Consider the following 21,345-nt stretch of genomic DNA (forward strand, 5'->3'; position numbering starts at 1 on the left):
CTGTGCAAGCACTGAGGCTGCTGTGCCATCAGCTGTGAGCCAGGCCATGAGCAACACCTCAGCAGCTTCCTCTCAAACACAAGGACATCTGCTACTCTCATTTAGGATCAAAGGTGGCCAAGTAAATGCTGACTTGACCAAAACTGTGCAAATTTACCATGGACAAAGTTTTTTCAAAACATCACTGATACCTGTCAAAGTGAAACTGTAACAGGCTATTCAAGAGGAAACTAAAACCAACTCTTGGTGGCTCATTTTGCTGCAGGCTGCATAAAAGGCTGATCAAAAAAGGAGAAGTAAAACTTGCAGAGCTTGGGTGATGTGGCACACTGGATTCAGAGCCAAGTCCAAGCCCTGCACTCAGTTTAGTTCAGCTGCAGGTGAATTTCAGCTGGGGACAAACAGCTCCTCCTCACCCAGAACAGCTGAGGGCAGTGTGGAGACTGCAGGTAACTGAAAGGTAAAGCTTCTGCAGTTTCCAGTTTCCCAGTGCTCTGCAGGATCCTGTCCCACCCCAGGCTGGGATGTGCCCCAGGCCCCTGTTTGTGCATCCTCACCCAGCACTGCTCCTGACACTGCACCAGCCCTGCCTTCCTGCACCACATCTGCATCCACTGTTCTGCTGTGAAATGATGACAGGGGCATCAATCTCCCCCTGCAGCTTGGAGAGGGAAAGTCAAAGCAAGCAAGGGCCAGCCCTCGGGCCAAGGTGCACTGAGGACAGCCCTTGTGCACAGGCCCTTGTTTGCCTTGGCCCAGCTGCTGCTCAGGGCCATGGCCAGAGTCAAGCCCTTGGCCTGCACTTCACAGCTCCCATTTACAGCATCAGCAGGGCCTGTGATTAAATATTTGTCCGGGTCACCATAACTCGGGTGTAATTACTGCAAAAAGAGTCAAAAAAAGGCTCAAAACTCTCTCCAGATGCCTTTTTCCTTCACTTTCTTTTCCATCAGCTTCTTCAATGTCAACAACATGGGAAGAAAAATCACCCAGGCTGGGGCAAGCTGTGCAAGAGTAACCCAGTTTCAGTCCCTCAGCAATCCCAGACCCTCCTTGGCTTCACCTGGCTCAAACCTGCTCAGAACCAGGAGGTTTTTAACAGAGTCTGCATTGTCCTTTGTATGGAAAGCCCCAGTCTGCCCTGGGAAGGCTCATAAAGGAGTTTCAGCTGCTGCCAATCTCTCCAGTCACTCATGACCTTACAATGTGCCTCCTGTCCTGCAGAGTTTATTACTCTGCTCCAGCCACTGCCTTGCAGAGCCCAGAGCAAGCCCAGCTCATCAGCAGGGAGGAGAAGGCCCTGGCAGGCAGTGGGGCAGCAGCAGCAGCCTCATCCAAGGCAGCCCAGCTGAGCAGATCCCTGCCTGTCAGGGACTGCAGCACTGCTGAGATCTGCCAGCCTGGTGAAAACCTTCCTGGTGAAAAGCAGCTCTCAGGAGGCAGACAAAGTCATTAATGCTGGCACAAAACCCCCAGATGTTTAGGACAGATTTATCTTATTGTTCTAGGAGATTTTTTTTAAATCAGTGTTCTGGTACTGGAGGGAGAAAGCACTAAAGGAAGACACCATGTAATTGATGTCCTTAACAAAATCTTACTGTCAGTGCAAAATACAGGTTTGTTCTCAGTGGTTTAGCTGGCTTTTAAAAGAGAGTAAGAAAAGAAGTCATCCTGTATTTTTATAACCCTGTTGGAATCTTCCAGTGAGAAAATGGGCAAATCTTACAGATAAAAAAATCTGCAACACACATGGAAGAACAAAAATTCAGGAATACCAAAAGACACACTGAGACTTACAAGCAAGTCTGAACTCCTGCTGGATGTCCTGCTGGATGCTGATTGTATTTTTAATTGCAAGCCCCAAAGTGTCCAGCACAGTTCAAGGGGCTTTCTGCTGATTACCCACTGCATTCCCCATTTCACTGGGCTGCAGAACAGCAGCAGAGGAGATGTTCATGCAACAGCTCACAAAGCCAAGGCTCTGTGCCTGCCTGGGGCTGCCCAGGCCTGAGGAGGACACAGCCTTACCTGTCTGGTGAGGCTCCCCCCCAGGTTCATGGTACCAGAGCCAGTTTTGTTGGTCTGCAGCCACAGCATCACCGTGGAGGTCAGCTTGTAATGGGCAGTGCGGCCACTGGACTTCTCCTGCAAGTGCAAGGGAACAAAAAGGGCCAGAGGCAGGAGGTTAAAATCCCTCCTAAAGCTAAATGGGGGCTGGCACACCCCACAAGCAACAGGCCAGGTAAGTCTAACCCCACTCACGCAGCACAGCCTCTTACAGACAATTCTAAGTGTGCTCATTCCTCTAATTTTCCAAAGTAGAGCAATTCACTCTCCTAATACCTTGTTTTTATTACCTAATTAGTGATATTTATCTGTAGCTCTTTATGTTAAAAAAACCCCACATCTCGGGATCACATGCACAGAAAGTAACATACTTCCAATTCTTCTGGGATTCTTTTTGATTACAGCCCTGACTTATCTCTATCCAAATTGCTTCGGGGCATTTTCAAAAATTAACAAGGGAAAGAAGTTTACAGCCCTGACACAGTATTGCATTGTTCAGTGGAACACCTGTGCTCCTTAATTGTCTGGAATTAAGTGGGTTTTGTTTTCACTGGGGTGTATCAGCTGCCCCAGAGGCTGTACCTGAACCTCCACCACGTGGATGGAATCCCAGCATCCCTTAATCTTCTTTGATCCATCTCCAGCTTTCTTAATGAGGATCACCCCAGCAAAGCCATGATCCAGATCCCAGAGGTAGACAGAGGAGACTCCACCTTCAAAATACCTGCAGGATGCAACCCAAAGGCAAGTTAAAAGCAAGCAGGACCCAAGCCAGAGTCAGATATCAATAATAATAATCTTATATAAGCAGAATTTCTAAGTCCTAATACAGATTTGTTTTTTCTTTCAAGACAGCACACTCTCTCACTTACACACCCAGAAACACAGCACTTCAAATCACTTCATAATGCAGAGACTTTATTGCAAAACAACTGCACATGTCTCTGAAGGAGAATAAAGGTCTGGTGAGAAGCAGAGCTATTTACAGATTTCTACAGGACTTGAGCAAACAATTCCTCTGATTCCAATTACCTACAACAGCTGGTAAAAGCACGAGCTACAAAGTGGGCTGAGAGTAAGGCTTTATTTTACAATCTGGTCGTTTTCCCCCTCTTCTCCCTTGCTATTGGCAAAGTCTGGAAGTTCTTTACAGCAAAGTTCACTAATTAAGACAAAAGGGAGCAAGTAAGTAACTTTATGTTGCTGCCTCAAAAGTCTGTGTGAAGCTGACGTTGATTTACTGCAAAGGGAGCTGAACTGGAACCAGGGATCTCAGAAATGTAGAGATGCTGTTGAGGTTTTATTATTCCAGCATCAGGTATGGGGAAGAAGAGAAAATAAGCCAGACTGCCTCAATCTCAGGTGTCTTTTGCTGAAAGTTCACTCAGAAAACCAACCAAGCAATGGGATCTGCAGAGCCCCACTCCCTCCAGGTGACACTGGTGCAGATGGAAAATGCACTTGATAAAATAATGGTAAACAACCCATCTGTTGGAAGAAAGGAATAATTCTGTCTTCTAGAAAACTGGAATTGCAACCACAGCATTTTACCCTTTCCATTCTCAAGTTACCAAAGCCATGAGGAGGATGAAGGAAAAGGGAAGAATAAATATTCCTTCATGGCACACAACTCTCACACTCAGGGGGGACCATGGCACACAAGGATCATGTGAAAGGAGGAGAGGAAACTTCATCAACAACACGAAATGTTGGTAGTCAGACTTTTCATTGCCTGCAGGAGGGCAAAATCTCATCATGCAAAGACATGAGGAGGTGCCAGGACTGGCAGCTCCCAGGCAGATCAACCTGTCTGAGTCCTGCCTCTGTCACACACACGTGGGAGTGACCACTCACTCCTTCTGCCACAGAGCAAATCATCCCCCACGGCCAACATGGAAAATCATCAACCCTGCCCACCTTTGTGCTTCCCTCCTTCCTAACCCTGGGCCTGCCAGTTGGGAACGGTGCTTAAAAGGCAATTTACTGCAATTTGGAGTTCCTGGATTACCCCTAAGCACTGTGGATTAAAGCACACCAACCCCTCCCTTGCCAGCAGTCAGGAGAAAAGACACTGGAAGCGAACTCCAGTGACACTTCCAACACTTCCAGCACATTCCCTGCACCCACAGATCAGCTCATTACCTTGTTCAAGAGGGCAGAGTCACCAAAGAGCCCCAATTCCCTTTAACTGCAGACACCCAAGCCTTTCTCAAACCACTGCTGACCTCAGGAGGGGTAAATCATTTCCTATAAACTCACCACAGCCTTTAATTTCTAATGGGTGGCTCTGCCTCTCCTCACCAAGCCCAGCCCAGGCAGCTCAGGACCCACTGTCCTGGGGCATTGCCAATCACTGATAACACAGCCCTGGAAAGCAAAGCCCAGCCACACTAAAGCCAGGCTTCCAACAGGCAACTTCAACCTAACAAACCAACAAACACCCTCTTTACATCCCCTGGGGAATTCACAAATGGATTTTGGTTAATGCACCTAAATTCCAGTCCTGCAGTGAACCTCAGCTCCAACCTAAGCCACCCTTCCTTCAGCAGTGGGAATCAGAGGCCAGAGAGAAGCAGCTATTGTCCCTTCTCAGAGTCAGATTCTTTAAAAAAATATATATAATATATCCTTTTTCATCTACAGAATCAGTGAATTCACTCAAAATGAGCTGGCAGTCACTGAGAACATTACAGTGTGCACAGACAGTTTCCCCATTACCCACTTTATGACCTTGCTACAAGCATGAAACGTTAATTAAGAGAGGGACCGAAACAAGGTTTTGGGAAATTTATTCTTACCTACTGTACTTTGATCCTAATGACATGAAACAGGAAAAAAATAATTTTTATGTGGTTCACCTTTATGAGATTTTACATAAAGGCTTTTGTGGGTATTTTAAGAATGTGCTAAAATGTTGTCTAAAACCACATAAAACCATGTGAAGAACCTCCCGCCAGAACCAACAGCGCACACATGGAAACGCTTTCAGGGCCTTTGGAGATCTAATGAATCAAATATAGAATTAATACTGTTTTAAATACCAACATGCAATTTCAATAAAGCTGCTCTGCCATGGCCAGGCCCAGGAACTGGAGGCTGGAACAACAATGCCAGTGACTGAATCCAAGGCACGCCAGGATATACATTATCCAAAGGCTCCCAAATCCCCTCCTCCTTCATGGGGAGGAATATATTGTATATATATATATATATATATACAATATATACTGCCTTTCACCTTCAAATAGCACTGAAGTGGGATTTCTGAACCTCAGAAAGTCACAGCTGGATATGAGGGGAACATTCCTGGCTTTTTAAAATAAAAATAAAGAGGTGCCACAGGCTAATTGGTCCATAATAGAAAAGGGGATGATAGATTGGGAGGAATTTCAATTGACATTGGTGGATTTGGATTTGCTGCAGGAGGGCTGGGCTCCCTCCAAGAATCTCCTTCGCCATGGACTGAAATGCAGCACATACTGAAATGCAAGCAGGAGAGGAACCAGCTTGGAAAAGGCCCCAGGAAGGCACAAACTGGGACCTTCTCTGCTAAAGAAACAGAAGGACAAGGCAGAGCAGAGCCCCAGAGGCACACACAGCAGAGTGCACTGAACACAGCTCCTGCACTGACCATCTCCTGCCTCAGTGTCCTGCTGTGATGCCCCTCCCCTGATCCTCCTGCACAGCTGTGGCTGCAGAAGGCAATCTGTCTTCTTTGGGAGCTGGGATCTCAGAATCCTCGAGGCTGGAAAAGCCCTCTGAGGTCATCAAGCCCAACCATCAGCCCAGCACCACCATGTCCAGCACTAACCCACAGCCCCACAGCTTTTCTGAACACTTCCAGGGCTGGTGACTCCACCACTGCCCTGGACATCCTGTTCCAATGCTTTACAACCCCTTCCCTGAATTTTTTTCCTAATATCCAACTTAAATCTCCCCTGGCACAAGCTGGGAGGCCATTTCCTCTTATCCCCTGGAGAAGAGACTGACCCCCACCTGGCTACACTGCCTGTCCCAAAGCAGCCAAGCAACCAGCAGATGCTTTTGGGATGGTCAGGAGGCCTCAAGTAGGAGGAATTCCTATTGTGGTACCTCAGAAACACCCCAAGGGACAAACCATTCTCAAGGGACAGCTTCAGAGCAGAGCAATCACTGCTCTCTGCCTAAGGACACCCATCAGTCCAGGATGTTCCAACCAAGATCAATCAGGCTTTACCTACAGACAAAACTTTGTTACAAAACAATGAAAAATCGGTTTATGGTTGTCATATCCCTTTATTAACAAGGAAAACACTGATATCATAGCTGATAACTATGATAAATGATATCATAGTTGGGTTCAGTTAGAAGGACCTTAAAAGTGGCATCCCTGTCCTTGGAGAGGACAGCCAGTGCTCTATCTCTAAATAACATTTCATAAGGCTGTCCAGGAAGGTGACTAAAAGGCAAAAGGCCCAAAGTAATCATTCATTCTCTTTACAGAATTCAGAACAGCAGTTCACTCAAAATCAATTATAGTTTTAATGTCATGATCAAACACTGAGTTTTTATATCTGTTACTCATCAACCACAGAACTCCTGGAAAAAGCTGTTTTATACAAAAAATGTCACACTTAAGACTGACCTACTTTGCAAATGCAAGAATAAAAGAAAATATTTAAGCTAAGAGTGATCCAAAGCTTTATGAAGTGTTTGAAGTTGAAGCGGGTGGAGACACAGGATGGAAACTTGTCTGAGGAGCAGGAGCTGTACCCATGAAATAGAGGCTGTGGCCAGAACAAAGCTGCAACTTCAAGAGGGATGTGATAGGGGAGGAAATCCCCCAGCTTCCAGCACTGCCTTCAGGGAAGGAGGGCAGATGAATCACTTTGTTTTGGCACTGAGGGACAGCCCAGGAAGGCCCCATGACCCGTCCTGATAATGCTCCTCTCCTCCAAGCCTCACCAAAAGGTCCTGGACACTGTGTGGAGAAAATGACTTTCCACCACACAGCAATGAAAAACAAGCTCTGACTTTCAATTACACCTCAGAACCAAATCGTTCATCCATAAAAACATTGGTGTATTTTCCAGTAAGTAGCTGAGAGCCAGAGACAAAAAGTCTGTGGCTTATGGCTCTCCCAACCCCCTGATGCCAAAGCACCAGCACCTGGAACCTCAGCCTGGCTCTGCAAACCTTCCAAAGGCTTGCACAGGGTTTCAAACTGGCTCATTTAAAGCAGAAAAATATATTTTCTTTTATTCCCTAAAGGTCACATAGTTATTTCTTCCAGCTACAGAAGTTCAGCACAGAAAAGGAAAAGTCTCCAACTATTTACATCAACAGACTTCCAAGAAAGCTGGCATTTAAAAATCCTACCCCAAAGGAAAATACTGAGCATTCAGCTCACATGTTTTTACAAGAGTGACAATGACTGAAGTCACAGCGTGAGCAGCTGGTGTCTCACAGCAACCCAAAACATTTCCTAAATGCTGAGGTGAGGAAGCACATTCCAGCTCTCCTGGGAACAGGAGCTGGAGTGCCAAGTGACGTGGCACAACTCCCACCCAGCCCTTCCCCTGTCACCTCCAGCCAGCACAGGAATCACAACAGAAATATGAAGGCAGTGGCAAATTTGAGCAACCCACCTTTCATCAAACCCAAAACACTGCTCAGGTGTTCAACAAATGCCCTGCAACCTCACACCTCAAGGAGGAGGAACAGACTCTTCAGGAGATCAGCTGAACCTCAATTATTGTTGTGAGTGATGAGGCTCAGGATTCTTCAATGAGAGACAGGCTGGTACCAGGAATGAGCAGGATGTGGCACTGCTGGGAGGCCAGGGGATTTACAGCTCCTCTCTCCTTCCCTGGCCCCAGGAGCACAACTGTGGAGCCCCTCCACAATCCCACCCAGAGATGAAAATGAAGGTACAATGTCTGTGCACAGCCCAGGGGTTTTGCACCCCACCTGATGAACTCAGCCCAAATTATGCTTGGGGGCTCTGTACAGGTATTTTACAGGAATTCTTTCCAGCATACACAGGTGCAAAAATCCCTGGAGCAAACATACCAATCCACTTAGGTATGTGTGACTTCAATGCCAGTTGTACTTAAAAGCACATCTGGACCACAGTGGGATGACTCAAACTGCTCAGCAGAGCTGTGAAGTGCAGGAACTCTGCAAGGAAGGACAACAGTACCCAAACAATGGGATCCTGAAGGCTCAAAGTCTCCCAGAACTTCCCAGTTTGTGCTTTCTAGCACCTTTCATTACTTAATGGAAAGTGCACTGCTCACGTTTTCCTTCCCATCTGACTGCTCCTGGCAGATGGAAATGAATGACCAAATCCCTCTGGAGAAGTCACCTGGAAACAGCTCCATCAGGCACCTCATGAGCAGGACAAGGGGTCACTCTGGAACGTGTCCAAACCAGGGAGTGCCTCATTAACAGCAGGAAGCTCCCACTGCTTCCAAACCCTTCTCCCATGGCCATCCCTGAAGCACAGACACTGCTTCAGCCACCCCCAGTCTGCCACACTCCACACTCTGCCAGCTGAAATCCAAACGTGGACAGCAGGGGAACAGGCAGCAGAAATCTGCTGTGTCGTGGTTTAAGTTTGGCAAAATCTTTGGAGGCTGCAGATCTCAAAAGATCTCATGTGACATCAATTCTGTAACACAATTCTGTATCAGGCCTGCCACAAGAAGGCTGCTGCTGTTTAAGTTACTCTGTCCTCAAATTCCATCAATAAAGCACTGCACATTTGTGAGGGCACGAGGTAAATTTCCATTTGTATTATTAGAGACAACCAGTTCAAAAATTCCAGATGACAATAAACTGACAGTTTCAAATTTCATCTCCTTTTTGAATGTAAGTCATTTCTTCCTAGGGATTTACAGCCTTCAGAGAGCAGTGTTTGAGGACAGTGCTGCATCATCAATGCTGACCTCCTAATCCAAGTGTTCAGTTTTTATGTAATTACAGAGAACCGTGGGAACCCAAGGGAAAAACTCCTCCTCCACCCAACGTCTCCGATTCAGAAGATAAGAATGCAGTGTGTGCAGAGCTGCTCCAAAATGGAACTCCCAAAGAAAAAAAATCAGATGAAAAGCAACTGATTTAGTTTTCCAGCATGCCAGTACATTTAATTTTCCCCTCTTTCTAAGAAGATTCTCTAATGTTTATCAACAACCTCAATATTAATTCTGCTCTGAGCTGCCCATGGGCACACTGAGGAGGGGATCTCAACACTGCTCCATTTTCCACATCCAAATAATTTCCTTGGGAAAACAGCGTGGCTGTAACTGTAAAAGCACACAGACATGAAAGCAGAGAAAATCTTGGTGGTTTAGACCTGTCTTAGGAGATTTCATCTCACCCTTATTAGGCTGGCCCAAGGCAGGAATCTCCCCTGCTGCCCCAGCCCATGGTGCACATCCCCAGGCAGTTTCCTTAGTGCTGGGATGCACAACAAACCCATCTGGATTCAATCTGCAGGGCCCTGGCTGTGCAGGCCCCAGGAACTCCCATGCCCAGGAGAAAGGCAGCACAAAGGGCTGCAGCAGTAATGAGGAACAGGGAGCTGATGGCAATAAAGTCACTTCAAAGCTTTCCAGGGGCTCCCAGCTCAGGCAGCCCAGGTTTGCATCTGAGCACAGGCACAGGGCTCATAAAGGGCTCACAGCTGCAAACCCCTCAGTGAGCTCCAGCCCCATCAACCTGGCCTGGGACACTTCCAGGGCTTGGGCATTCACAGTTTCCTTCTCTGGGCACCCTGTGCCAGGGCAGGCTGTGCTGAAAACCCCCTGGTCACACCTCTGACATCTGTTCTTTACTTGGTGGAGCTGGGGCTCTTCCTGCACAAAGCACAGCAAAGCTGGTCACAGATGGATGCAGCAGTTGCTACAAACCCTGTGAGAAGTTCAGAGTAATTTGTGAGCTGGCCTGAGCTCCTCTGAGAGGCTCTTGGTGTCTGCCAGGGGAGGAGAACTCCAATTGCACCACAGCAGATCTCAGAAACAGCCACAGCCCAAGGACAGCACTAACAGAGGTTTCCATTTTTTCAAGCACACAATCCAAAATAAACCAGGAAAAAGGGTGAAAACAGTTAAAGAAAGTTGAACTATCCAGCAGTTTATGGGACATCTGAATATGCTCAGTAGAGATGATGGCACAAAATGAGACATCCCTGAGCCCAGCAAAGCCAGGCTGTTCCACAAGATTAAACAAAGTAATAAAAATAAAAAATACACTCAGCCCTTAGCACTCTAAAAATGAAAGGGCAAACTCATCTGTCACTAGGACTTCACTGCTGTGCCTGCCCAAACTCTGGCCAAAGGCTCCTCAAGCCCCACATTCCTGAGGCACAGGGCTCCGAATTCCTCCTCCAGAGCAGGGAAAGGCACTGGATGCTCAGCTGGCTGCAAAGAACACCTGGGTTCTATCCACAGGACAGGAATATCCCCACACTGCAAAGAGCACAGCCCTGGCTGCCACCTCAGCATTGCTAACACTATCCAAAACTGGAATCACTATCCTGGACCAGATTCCAATCAAAATTCAATAATAAGAGGATTACACACAACAAAGACATTTCAGAGGTCAATCCTCTCCCAGGCCTCCTTCCACTCCTACCAAATTCCTGGTCCAGAGCTCTAATATAACAAACTGTAAATGGATCAACATCAAAACAGAGACAGAAGCAGAAGTTCAAAAGGTTTCATTCTCGCTCTGTTGAGGAAACTCAAAATCTTAATCAATACAAACATTTTCCAGCAGCAGAATGATTAAGATGATGTTTTATCTTTTTCTAAAGCTGTTAAAAATCAAAAGACCAATAAATCCAATTTAAGCCATGGAAAAAAGAAGGAAGAGCTTTCTAAATGTATGTCAGTCACTAAACCAGTCCAAAGTTGCCAAAACTCATCCTGTTTGCAGACAGATCAGCAGCATCCTTCCCAGGGGAGGTCTATTTAATCACTCCAGAAATTATTTCTTCCAGACAACAAAGAGCCATTAGATTACTTAATTAAAGGCCTGATTATCTCCAACCCCAAACAAGGGAAGGCAGAATCTAAAATAGGGAGATTTAAGCAGCTGCCCTGGTCCTCATTACGCTTTGATTTCAATCAAGCACACACACGTCAAGCAAAGGGCAATAAATTACAACCATGTGTTGGAAGAAATTATCTTCACCATATTGGAAGTGGAAAGCCAAGGCTCTAAGTGAGTGGTGTAAGATATTAGAGTTCCATCTGGGAATAATAACCTACTGAACACAAACATGCCAGAGCATTAGCTCCAGGCACTGCTGGAGTTAAACCTGGCAGCAGGAGATGGAAAGGGAACAGTTGTTTTTTGGGAAAGTGACATGGATTTTGGTAAAACAGATAACCAAGAAACATGCTTGTTGTTTAACACAGAGGACAGAGAGGGAACTGAAGCCTGGTGTAATTCCTCTTTAACTCAAATACCTCCAGAAAGGAAAGGTGGGGAACTCCAGAGATACTAAAGGTAGTCTGCACTAAAACAGACACTTAAGGCCAGTTCAGCACTGGTTCACAGGCACTGAAGGCTCAGCAGAATTGTTCTTCTCCAGTTTAAATGATTTTATTACATGCAATACTACAAGACTTCCCCAATCTCATTTTCACACTACAGTCACTCAGTGGCCATTAAGCTTTTGGGGACAAAATTGAATATTCAGGTCTCTAGCAAGCAAATCTGAGCGGATTATTGCACACAAACTGTTAACAAACCCATACCAGGCTGTTTCCCTCAAAACACCCACGACAGCAGGTGCCAGCCCCTTGGGAAATGGCAAACACAATGCAGTGACTCACTGAACGTAGGTGGAGACTTACCACACCTGATGAAAAGAGAAATCTAAAAAGGAAAGGTGTGTGGGCCAAATGGGACTGACACAAGGAAGAACTGAAGCAATCTGAAGTGCTGGGAGAGGCCTGAGATGAATCCTGTGAGATATCAGCACTTTCTGTGTAAAAGGTAAAAGGGGAGCTGATCCAGGGGAGGTTGGGACCACAGGGGGAGAGCAGAGTGGGCTGGAGATGTTCCAAAAGGGCCCATTTATCTACAGATGCTGGGATGAGCTGCACCAGGTGTGTTTGGAAGCTCCGGAGGGAAGTGAGCCCTGTGCACAGCAACTGCTGAGAGACCTGGGATTGTTCAGCCTGGAGAGAGGAGGCTCTGGGATGACCTGAGTGGAGCCTTCCAGGGCCTGAAGGAGCCAACAGGAAAGATGGAGAGAGACCCTGGACAAGAGGGAATGGCTTCCCACTGCCAGAGGGCAGGGTTAGATGGGATATTGGGAAGAAATTCCTGTCTGTGAGGGTGGGTAGGCCCTGGCACAGGGTGCCCAGAGCAGCTGTGGCTGCCCCTGGATCCCTGGCAGTGCCCAAGGCCAGGCTGGACAGGGCTTGGAGCAAGCTGGGACAGCAGAAGCTGTCTAGCAAGTCTGGACAAAAAGGCATGACTTACTCTGAAAAAGCCAGCAGAAACTCTCATTACAGGAATAAAAAGCCTGAACAGTCCAGGAAATTCAGGCAGGCTGGATCTGGTGCTCCCTGTGAGTGCTGTGATTAATTCTGTATTCACTGTTACCTCTCTTTCATAAAACAGCAGCTGTGGCTACAGAGGCAGCTCAGGAACATTCTCTGCCCCACAGAGGGACAGAAGAGCCTCTTAAGGGACTGCTGGTGAGGAGCTGATGTGTCAGATTTGAGGCTTCTCCCTCAGCACCATTTTCATCCTCTTCATCTGCAGCCACTGCACTTAAACTGGCATTTTTAAAGAATTTGTAATGTGAAGTATCAATTAGCCTGGTGTCCCCTGTGAAGGATCTGTGTGGGCAGGCAACCTCACCAGAGAGAGCAGAAACAATGAAAGCCTCTGCAGGTCAACTCAAAATGCAGATTTTCTGCACACTGCCTACAGACTGATCCCTGTTCCTGGAGGGTGAACCTGGCAGAGATCTCCCCATCTAACAGTAACCAGAATTTCCACAAAAGACACAGTCCTGAGGGCTGCCAGCATGCTTAGCTCTTTGATTAATCCATCAAGGAGCCTGAAGTATCTCCCAGTGCTGGAAAAGCTCTGCTGTGCCTGGCCCTGGAGCTGGGAAGGACACTGGTTCCTGGCCCAGGATACCCTGAGCCCTCCCTGCCCAGCTGCAGGAGCTGCCAGAGCAGTGACATTGCCAGGGCAGTGACACCTCCATGGACCCTGCCTGGCCCAGCCCCACTGCTGGCTCTACAGGCACTGCCAGGGGCAGCTCCCAGCTCCAGCAGCCAGGCAGTGCCATCCCTGCCACCCATGGGGTGACATCCCTGCCATTGCCACTGCCATCCCTGCCACCCATGGAGTGCCATCCCTGCCACCCATGGAGTGACATCCCTGCCACCCATGGGGTGACATCCCTGCCATTGCCACTGCCATCCCTGCCACCCATGGGGTGACACCCCTGCCATTGCCACTGCCATCCCTGCCACCCATGGAGTGACATCCCTGCCACCTGTGGGGTGACATCCCTGCCACTGCCATCCCTGCCACCCATGGAGTGCCATCCCTGCCACCCATGGAGTGACATCCCTGCCACCCATGGGGTGACACCCCTGCCATTGCCACTGCCATCCCTGCCACCTATGGGGTGACACCCCTGCCATTGCCCCCCTGCCACCCATGGAGTGACATCCCTGCCACCCATGGGGTGACACCCCTGCCACTGCCATCCCTGCCACCCATGGGGTGACACCCCTGCCATTGCCACTGCCATCCCTGCCACCCATGGAGTGCCATCCCTGCCACCCATGGGGTGACATCCCTGCCATTGCCACTGCCAGCCCTTCCACCAGAGCCCTGCCCAGGCAGTGACACCCCTGCCACTGCCACCCCTGCCACCCATGGGGTGACATCCCTGCCACCACAGCCCTCCCCAGGGGCAGCTCCAGCAGCTGCTCCATGAGGAATTGCTGCAGCCATTCCCAACCCAACATGTTGGCAAGAGCAGCACTGAGAGAAGCTGGTATTTGTTTCCACCTCTGAATTTCCACCCTCTGATCTCCAAGTAAAAATTAAGCTTCTGCTGTCAAAACACAAAAATCCAATTGTCTTGTTCAGAAAACTGCAGAGCCCAACTGCAAGAACAAAAGCCTGTTCCTCTCCACACCTCTGTTGGAGGTAAAGAACAAATCCTGATTTTAAGCACAACAAACCCTTCAGGCACTGAGGTTAAGTTTCCTTAACTTTCCAAATTCTTTCCACAAATGCCACAATTTTTTTACACTGTTCAGCCAAACACTAAGCTACCCTTGTTCCCTTTTCCTCCTCCACTTTTGGGATCACAACAGGCACTGAAGGGTTCTGTGCTGGCACCTGTGCCCATGGTCTGGCCTGTCCTCCTGGCTGTGATCCCTCCTGGGTCCCCTCTGACCATTCCTGCCTGTAAAACCTGCACTGACAAACAGAAAGGTGGAATTTGGAACAATCACCTTTCCCTTCCACACAATACATGAAGACTGTTATATAAAGGTACTGCTGTACCCCACGCTGAGCAGGGCTCAGCAGATTCACCTCAGTCAGAAACCTGCCCTGTGCCTTCCTTTCAGCCAATTCAAGCTGTTTAAAGAAGTTTTTGTATCCAGCCATAACTTCATGGTCATCTGAGCAGAGGGGGATTTAAAAAGACAACCTTGGTTCCAAAACCCTCCCCATTTTCATCTCAGGGTATTAAAAATCTTATTGGTCCTGCTCTGTTCTGCATCTGGGGAGTAACTGCAAATTTGGCTTTGCTGAATATGCAAAATTCCTTTCTTCCAGTCAGTTCAGATACCAATAACAACTGTTACTTACAAGAGAAGTTGGAGAGCTATGAAATAATAAGAAAAAAAGAAGAATCTTTACTTCTACACAAAAAGAAGTAAAGATTTGATACCTGTAACAGAAGTGTGATGTTTAACACATTTGGACAGGCTGCATTTACACTGAGCCACAGAACCCAGCAAGAAAAGTCCCTTTTAATGTGCTTCTGTCAGCACTGTAACGTGATAAACTATATCTAAGGCTGTGTTTTATCTCCCTTTTCAGGCAACATGAAGCAGCAATGAAGTTTGTTCACTTTGTTCACAGGCTTTAGACACCTCCCTGAGAGTGTGTCCCAATAAAGGACACACTGGTTCATTTTGCTTCCCAACACTCACTTGCTGTGCAGTTTTAGCATCACTTTCCACCCCAGCATTGCTTAGGAGACCACAGAGCCCACAGCTGAACTTGATCACATCCCAAGGATGTGGAGGTAAGTTCAGTGCAGGACCAGCACAGCCCCAATTTACAGAAAATTCTTCAACTGGTAACTCACCCAGACAGTTTCCTCTTGCTGCTTTAAAAAGCCACTGCCTAATCTACATTGAGCCCACACAGGCCCTGTTAATTCCTTTGTTTTACACCTCTTTCATAAGACAGGGCCTGAAACAAGCACCCTGCAGCAGAAGCACATCAATCCCTGCCCAACTGCTGCACTTCAGTGCCTGTCCTTTCACTGGGACATGTGAGAGCTGCTGCTGCACATAGAGATTTTTTTTAAGAGTACAGCCTTGAGGGAATGGAAACTGCAGATGGTTTAAGCCAGAACTTAGAGATCAAAGAGAAGCCAGGTCATGCCAGGACAGAGACAGCATCAATCTGTTCAAGGGGGAAGGGGTGGGAAAGCACCTCAGCACCTGCCTTTGGCACCAGCTGACAGATTTCATCGCGTCTGGCACCACAAACCCAGCACTGCCTCCCCCCAGCCTGCCCCAGGGACACAGACAGACAGACAGACAGGGCTCAGAGGGTAGGACTGACATACAAGTCTCTGTACTGGTCGAAGGCATTGTTGGCTTCCACCTCCAGCTTGCGCAGGCGAGCCGAGGGCATGGCACCGTCCTCCAGGGGGGGGTCGTACTTGTTGCTCCACGGTGACCTGCAGGGACACAAGGGACAGTCACACCAGGGGACAGAAAAACAGACAACAGTGTCTTAGGCTGGAAATGGGGCTGTGTGTTCCATTCCTATCTGTGGGGCAGTTATCTCTGCTCATGGGGCAGTTTTCTTTATCTCTCCCACAGCCAATCCTCCCTCCAGGAGATCTCTGCTGTCCATGGCCACTGAGTGTCCCTGCAGGGCTGATCCAATCCCAGCATCCCATGGGGAGATGCTGCACCCAGGGGAGGAGCCAAGCATTCCTACCTGGGCACAATCTGAGATTTGGGACACCAGGGCAGCCTTTGCCCAGTGCATTGCCAGAGGAGCAGCTTCTGCTGCCCTGCATGGCCAGAGGGAGCCCAGGCCCATCTCCAGCAGCCCTGGAGCTGCAGAGGAAAACTCCCCCCTTGTGCAGGATCCCTGCTCCAGCAGAGCCACAGCTGGCACTGCAGGAGGGCTGAGCCCCCATGGGATGGGGCTGTGCCACCCCCTGACACACAGGGGGACAGGGCCTGTTCTGACTCTGTCCATAGTTTTTTTTTTTTCATTTGTACTATAACATTTGTATTTTAAGTTTTCCTAGTAAAGAGCTGTTATTCCTACTCCCATATCTTTACCTGAGAGTCCCTTAATTTCAAAATTATAATAATTTGGAAGGAGGGGGTTTACATTTTCCATTTCAGGGGAGGCTCATGCCTTCCTCAGCAGACACCTGGCTTTTCAAACTGAGACAAGGAGACAGAGTCTGCTCACAGCCCCGAGGCTGCCAGAGCTCCCAGGAGCATCTGGACAACACTCCCAGGGATTGTTGGGGTGTCTGTGTGGGGCCAGGAGTTGGCCTGGATGGTCCTTGGGGGTCCCTTCCAGCTCAGGGTATGCCATGGCTCTGAAAGGTTTAATATTGATGGGTCTGAGCTCATCCACAGATGCTGAACTTCCACAAAAACCCAAAAGGTGCCCGGAGCAATCTACCTGTAAGAGCTGCACTCTCCACAGCCATTTCAAACACTGGCAAAAAGGGGACACTGAGCCCTCAAAACTCACCTTGGGGCCATTCCCTGGCTTCAGGTTTTCTATATAAAAAAAAATTGTGTTTCAATCTGTTCCTTCTTATATATTCAACAACAAGGCTTCAGCTGTTGAACATTAAATATTAAAACCTGTTTTCATGCAAATACAAATCGATTGTGTAGTTTATTTGGGATCTGACAGTATTTCAGCCAAACACTGCTGGCTATGATTAAGGTTCACATTTTCCTCCACTACTCTGCTTTGAAATAAACTCTACCTTCAGCATAACATTGGGAAACCCTTTGAACAGTTTGAAGGATTTAACAGGGTTTGTAAAGCTGCAGGTTTTACTACAATTTCTGCAGGTGTGGAAGAGATTTTTGTGTTCTTAATGAAAGATTTGGTATTAAAAGATTAATGGAACCCTTTGCCCATCTGCTTGAGGCTTTTATAACTCCCATTCTAGAAACCTGCATTTTGCTTTTCATTTCCCCTTGCAGTAACCAACTTCCACATATCACACTGCTGGCTCAAGGAAAAGCACCTCTACCATTTCTCTCCCCTTTCCCCACTCCCTTTTCCAGCCCCTGGCTGCAGCACCAGGTCCCAGTGCTGGCCACAGGGAAAGGTTTTTTCTCTTTGTCACTCATTTCTCAGAAAGGCAGCGGGGTCTGGCACCTGTGTGGTACAAAACACAAAGCCCAGCTTCTGCTTTGCCCCCACAACTCCTGCCAACCACACCTGACAGGAAAGGAGACACCAGGGAAAGTGGAGCTGTTGTGTCACATCCACCCAAGTGATGTTTTCAGGTCATGGTTCTATCTCAGTGCTCTGTCCAGTTCTGGGCCCTCACCACAAGAAGGGCCTGGAGGGGCTGGAGCGTGTCCAGGGAAGGGAATGGAGCTGGGGAAGGGGCTGGAGCCCCAGGAGAGGCTGAGGGAGCTGGGCAGGGGCTCAGCCTGGAGCAAAGGAGGCTCAGGGGGGCCCTTGTGGCTCTGCACAGCTCCTGCCAGGAGGGGCACAGCTGGGGGGGTCGGGCTGTGCTCCAGGGAACAGGGACAGGAGCAGAGGGAACGGCCTCAGGCTGGGCCAGGGGAGCTCAGGGTGGACATCAGCAGGAATTTCCCCATGGAAAGGGGGCTCAGGCCTTGGAACTGCCCAGGGAGGTCTGGAGTGCCCATCCCTGGAGGTGTCCAAGGAAGACCTGGATATTGCACTCAGTGCTCTGGGCTGGGGACTGGTCAAGGTAGGACTAAATGGGTTTGGAGGGTTTTTCCAACCTCAGTAATTCTGGGGTTTTGTGATTTTAAACAGCTGCTTAAAATGTGGCTGCTCTGGAGAGGAGTCACCAGCCACAGGATCCCAGCTGGGTCAGGCTGGAAGGGCCCACAGGGCCTCATCTGGTGCCACCTCCCTGCTCCAGCAGGGCCAGCCCAGGGCACAGGGTTGAGTCCAGATGGGTCTGGAACATCCTCAGGGAGGGACCCTCCCAGCCTGTCTGGGCAATGTGTCCCAGAGGGTGTAAAGTTCCTCCTCCTCATGTTCAGGTGGAGCTCCCTGGATCAGTCCCTGCCTGCTCCTCTGGTGCCACTGCTGGGTCCCAGGGAGCAGAGCCTGCTCAGAGCCCTCCCTGCAGGCAGGGACACACAGGGATCAGCTCCCTTCTCAGCTCTTTCTTCATTTCTTTACCTAAAATCTCTGAAATCTGGGACAGATTCACATAAACACCCCCTGGTGCTCCCATCTGCTGCAGAGGGTGAGCAGGGAGCTCCTGTAGAAGCACTGGGAGATGCTCCAAGTGCAAACCCCAAAACTCTTCCCCTGGCTGCAGAATGGCACTGGGGGGCAGCCAGAACAGACCCTTCCAGCCAGCAGCTTGTGCCATTTTCATCCCATTCCAGCTGGAGCCAGCAGCAGCTTTACCAACAAAAAAAACCCTCCTAACACAGCCCTGTATTTTTTATTTTTGTGGAAATGCACTCACAACACATTTAAACACTTAACTGGAGGCTATTTGAAGAAAGACAGATGGACAAGCACTTAAATTTCAAAAGTCAGACCTCTAATTTCCCCAAAAGAGAATGGTTTGTGTTTCAGCTAACAGGTTTCAGTGTTGTTGGCCCCAAATTCCCCATAAGGATTCCATTTAACAGAGTGATCAAACACACTTCGAGTGGAAATGTATGGACAAAGTCAGGGACCTTGAAGTCTAATATTAAAAAATAAAATTAATAAAAGCTCTGCCTTCACAATGTGGATTCCATGACTGCTTGATATCCTTCACAAACCTTTGTTATTCCAGGAGCACTCACAGAAGTACCTGTGAGACTCCCACAAGCAGGATTTAATAATATGAAGAAAATAAAAATTATCTATTTATGAAGATCCAAGGAGACTCCAAAATCCACCTTTTAGTCTGATCCACATTTGACATGAAGCAAACCAAGTCTGTCTAAACATAAGGAAAGACTAAACTGTGATGGGCTAAGCATTAGGATATTCACTTCCCACAGCTGCTTTTTTTCCAGGTAAATTCCCAGTCAAATTGCAAAGCCACTGGAAAAACCCAGCCCTATAAAACTGGAATCCCATGAGAAAGTCTGAGTACCCAGCCCCACCTCCTCTGCTGAAGGACAGCGAGGCTCAGCTGACCAGGGAATGCTTGGAAATACTTGGATTAAAAGTATTTCTTGCTAAAAGAAATGCAATTAGCAACCTGTCCAATAGGAAGGAAAGGTGTTTAGCTTGGAGAGTGCAGGAATTGGGGATGCAGCACGTGTCAGGCAGGGAATAACATTCCCTGGGACTTCTAATGGAGCGTGTGGCTCTGGAAAATGGCTGTGGAAATATCAAAAGCTTCTAAAAGCCCAGTGAACTCCTCCTAGGCCTTGGCCTAATTGATTAAATTAGTATAAGAGGCACTTCCCAGTAACAAGTGCAGATTTGATGAGGTGAAGCAGTGTCTGGACACAGGCACAGAATGGGATTAACATGCACAGGGCAGAGCTGCTGGGGTTTCAAAGGCTTCTGCTGTGTGCTGAAGGAAAGAATTTACTTCATGAATCAGAGCTGAGACCAATCAATTCCAGAAGGAAGAATCACTTCAATCCAGAATGCCTGAATCCAAAGCCTTGGGAGCAGGATTCTTTCCTGCCAGCAATTAACACATCGTGCCTGTTCTAGAGGAACAAATGAAAGAGCTTTTCTGAAACCTCATTACTTAATAAGTCCCGAAAATTTCAAAGTGATTTTAAAAACCAAATTCCTCCTGCTTCCTTGTAGCTATTTAATACCTTCTCAGAAAGAGATGGAGCAAATTTCAGAGGCAAGAGTGACACTGACCTTAGAGGAGGGGCTGTCATGTGCCCTAATTACCACAGGGGTCATTAGTGATTGCACAGTGTCCCATTAGTGTCTAACCAGTGCCTTTTCCAGCTCCCTGTGTCTCTGGTGACTGATGCCCACATCAGCAGCCTGAGCAGGATGCAAAGGGGATGCAAGAAACATCACAGCTTCAGGGAGAAAGCATCTCTTGAAAGATCCACAAGAAATTCAGGATTTAATTCCCCCTCCTGCATGTGCCAGAGGGGCTGCAGCTGTGGGCACATCTCATGGGGGGCAGAAGCTCTGAACTCCTATTTTATCTCCTAATTCAGAACTGATTCAATGAAAGTAGCTGCTAATGTGGATCTAGCCAGCTGGGGCACACAAAATTCATGCAAAATGCTTTTAGAGAAGGCACCAGGCTCTTCTGTGGAAGGTTGGAATAGTTTCTAAATATGAGATTAGTGCCCTAAAGAACATGAGCCACACTCCACCTTGGGGTCCTGCTCACTTGCTGGCCCCCTGCAATAGGTTAGATTTTAAACAACTCTTTAGGATTTACACTCAGCCACAACCCAGAGGCACTGTCAAACTCTGCATCCACTCTCATTCTCCATCTCTTGTTTCTAGGACAAAATGTATCTCAGCATGTTCTCTGTGTAAATCATCCACACACACGTGCTTCACATTAGAGAGGGACCTTCCCTGCACTCACAGCAACTGAACCAATTCATCTCAAATCCTCTGCAAGCTCAGCTGCTTCTGCACTGATGCCTGAGCCAAAGAAAAAAGATTTGTTAAAAAATATTTTCTGAAACTCCACTTTGAAACACAATTCTTCAAACATTCTGGCCAGATGAATGTAAAGCACTACATCAAATCTACACAGAGCAAAGTGAGGTTCTTCCTGGAGATAATTCCAAGCACTAAAATGTAAATTATGAAAGGAGAGACAAGTGGAAGCCTGAGAATCATCCCCAGAAG

General features: G+C 48.0%; 1 protein-coding gene across 2 annotated transcripts in view; it reads right to left on the minus strand.

The window, feature by feature from the left end:
- CAPZB (capping actin protein of muscle Z-line subunit beta) overlaps nucleotides 1-21,345 on the minus strand; it is a 61,850-nt gene that overhangs the window by 10,640 nt on the left and 29,865 nt on the right. For both annotated transcript variants that reach the window (XM_036396237.2, XM_036396236.2), the window contains exons 4-6: nucleotides 15,911-16,024; nucleotides 2,650-2,791; nucleotides 2,029-2,145 (exon numbers count right to left, since the gene is read on the minus strand). In XM_036396237.2, coding sequence (XP_036252130.1) covers nucleotides 2,029-2,145; nucleotides 2,650-2,791; nucleotides 15,911-16,024 — 373 coding nt within the window. The remainder of the gene's footprint in view (nucleotides 1-2,028; nucleotides 2,146-2,649; nucleotides 2,792-15,910; nucleotides 16,025-21,345) is intronic.

Source organism: Molothrus ater, chromosome 23 (assembly GCF_012460135.2).
Source record: "Molothrus ater isolate BHLD 08-10-18 breed brown headed cowbird chromosome 23, BPBGC_Mater_1.1, whole genome shotgun sequence".
Taxonomy (NCBI): Eukaryota; Metazoa; Chordata; class Aves; order Passeriformes; family Icteridae; genus Molothrus; species Molothrus ater.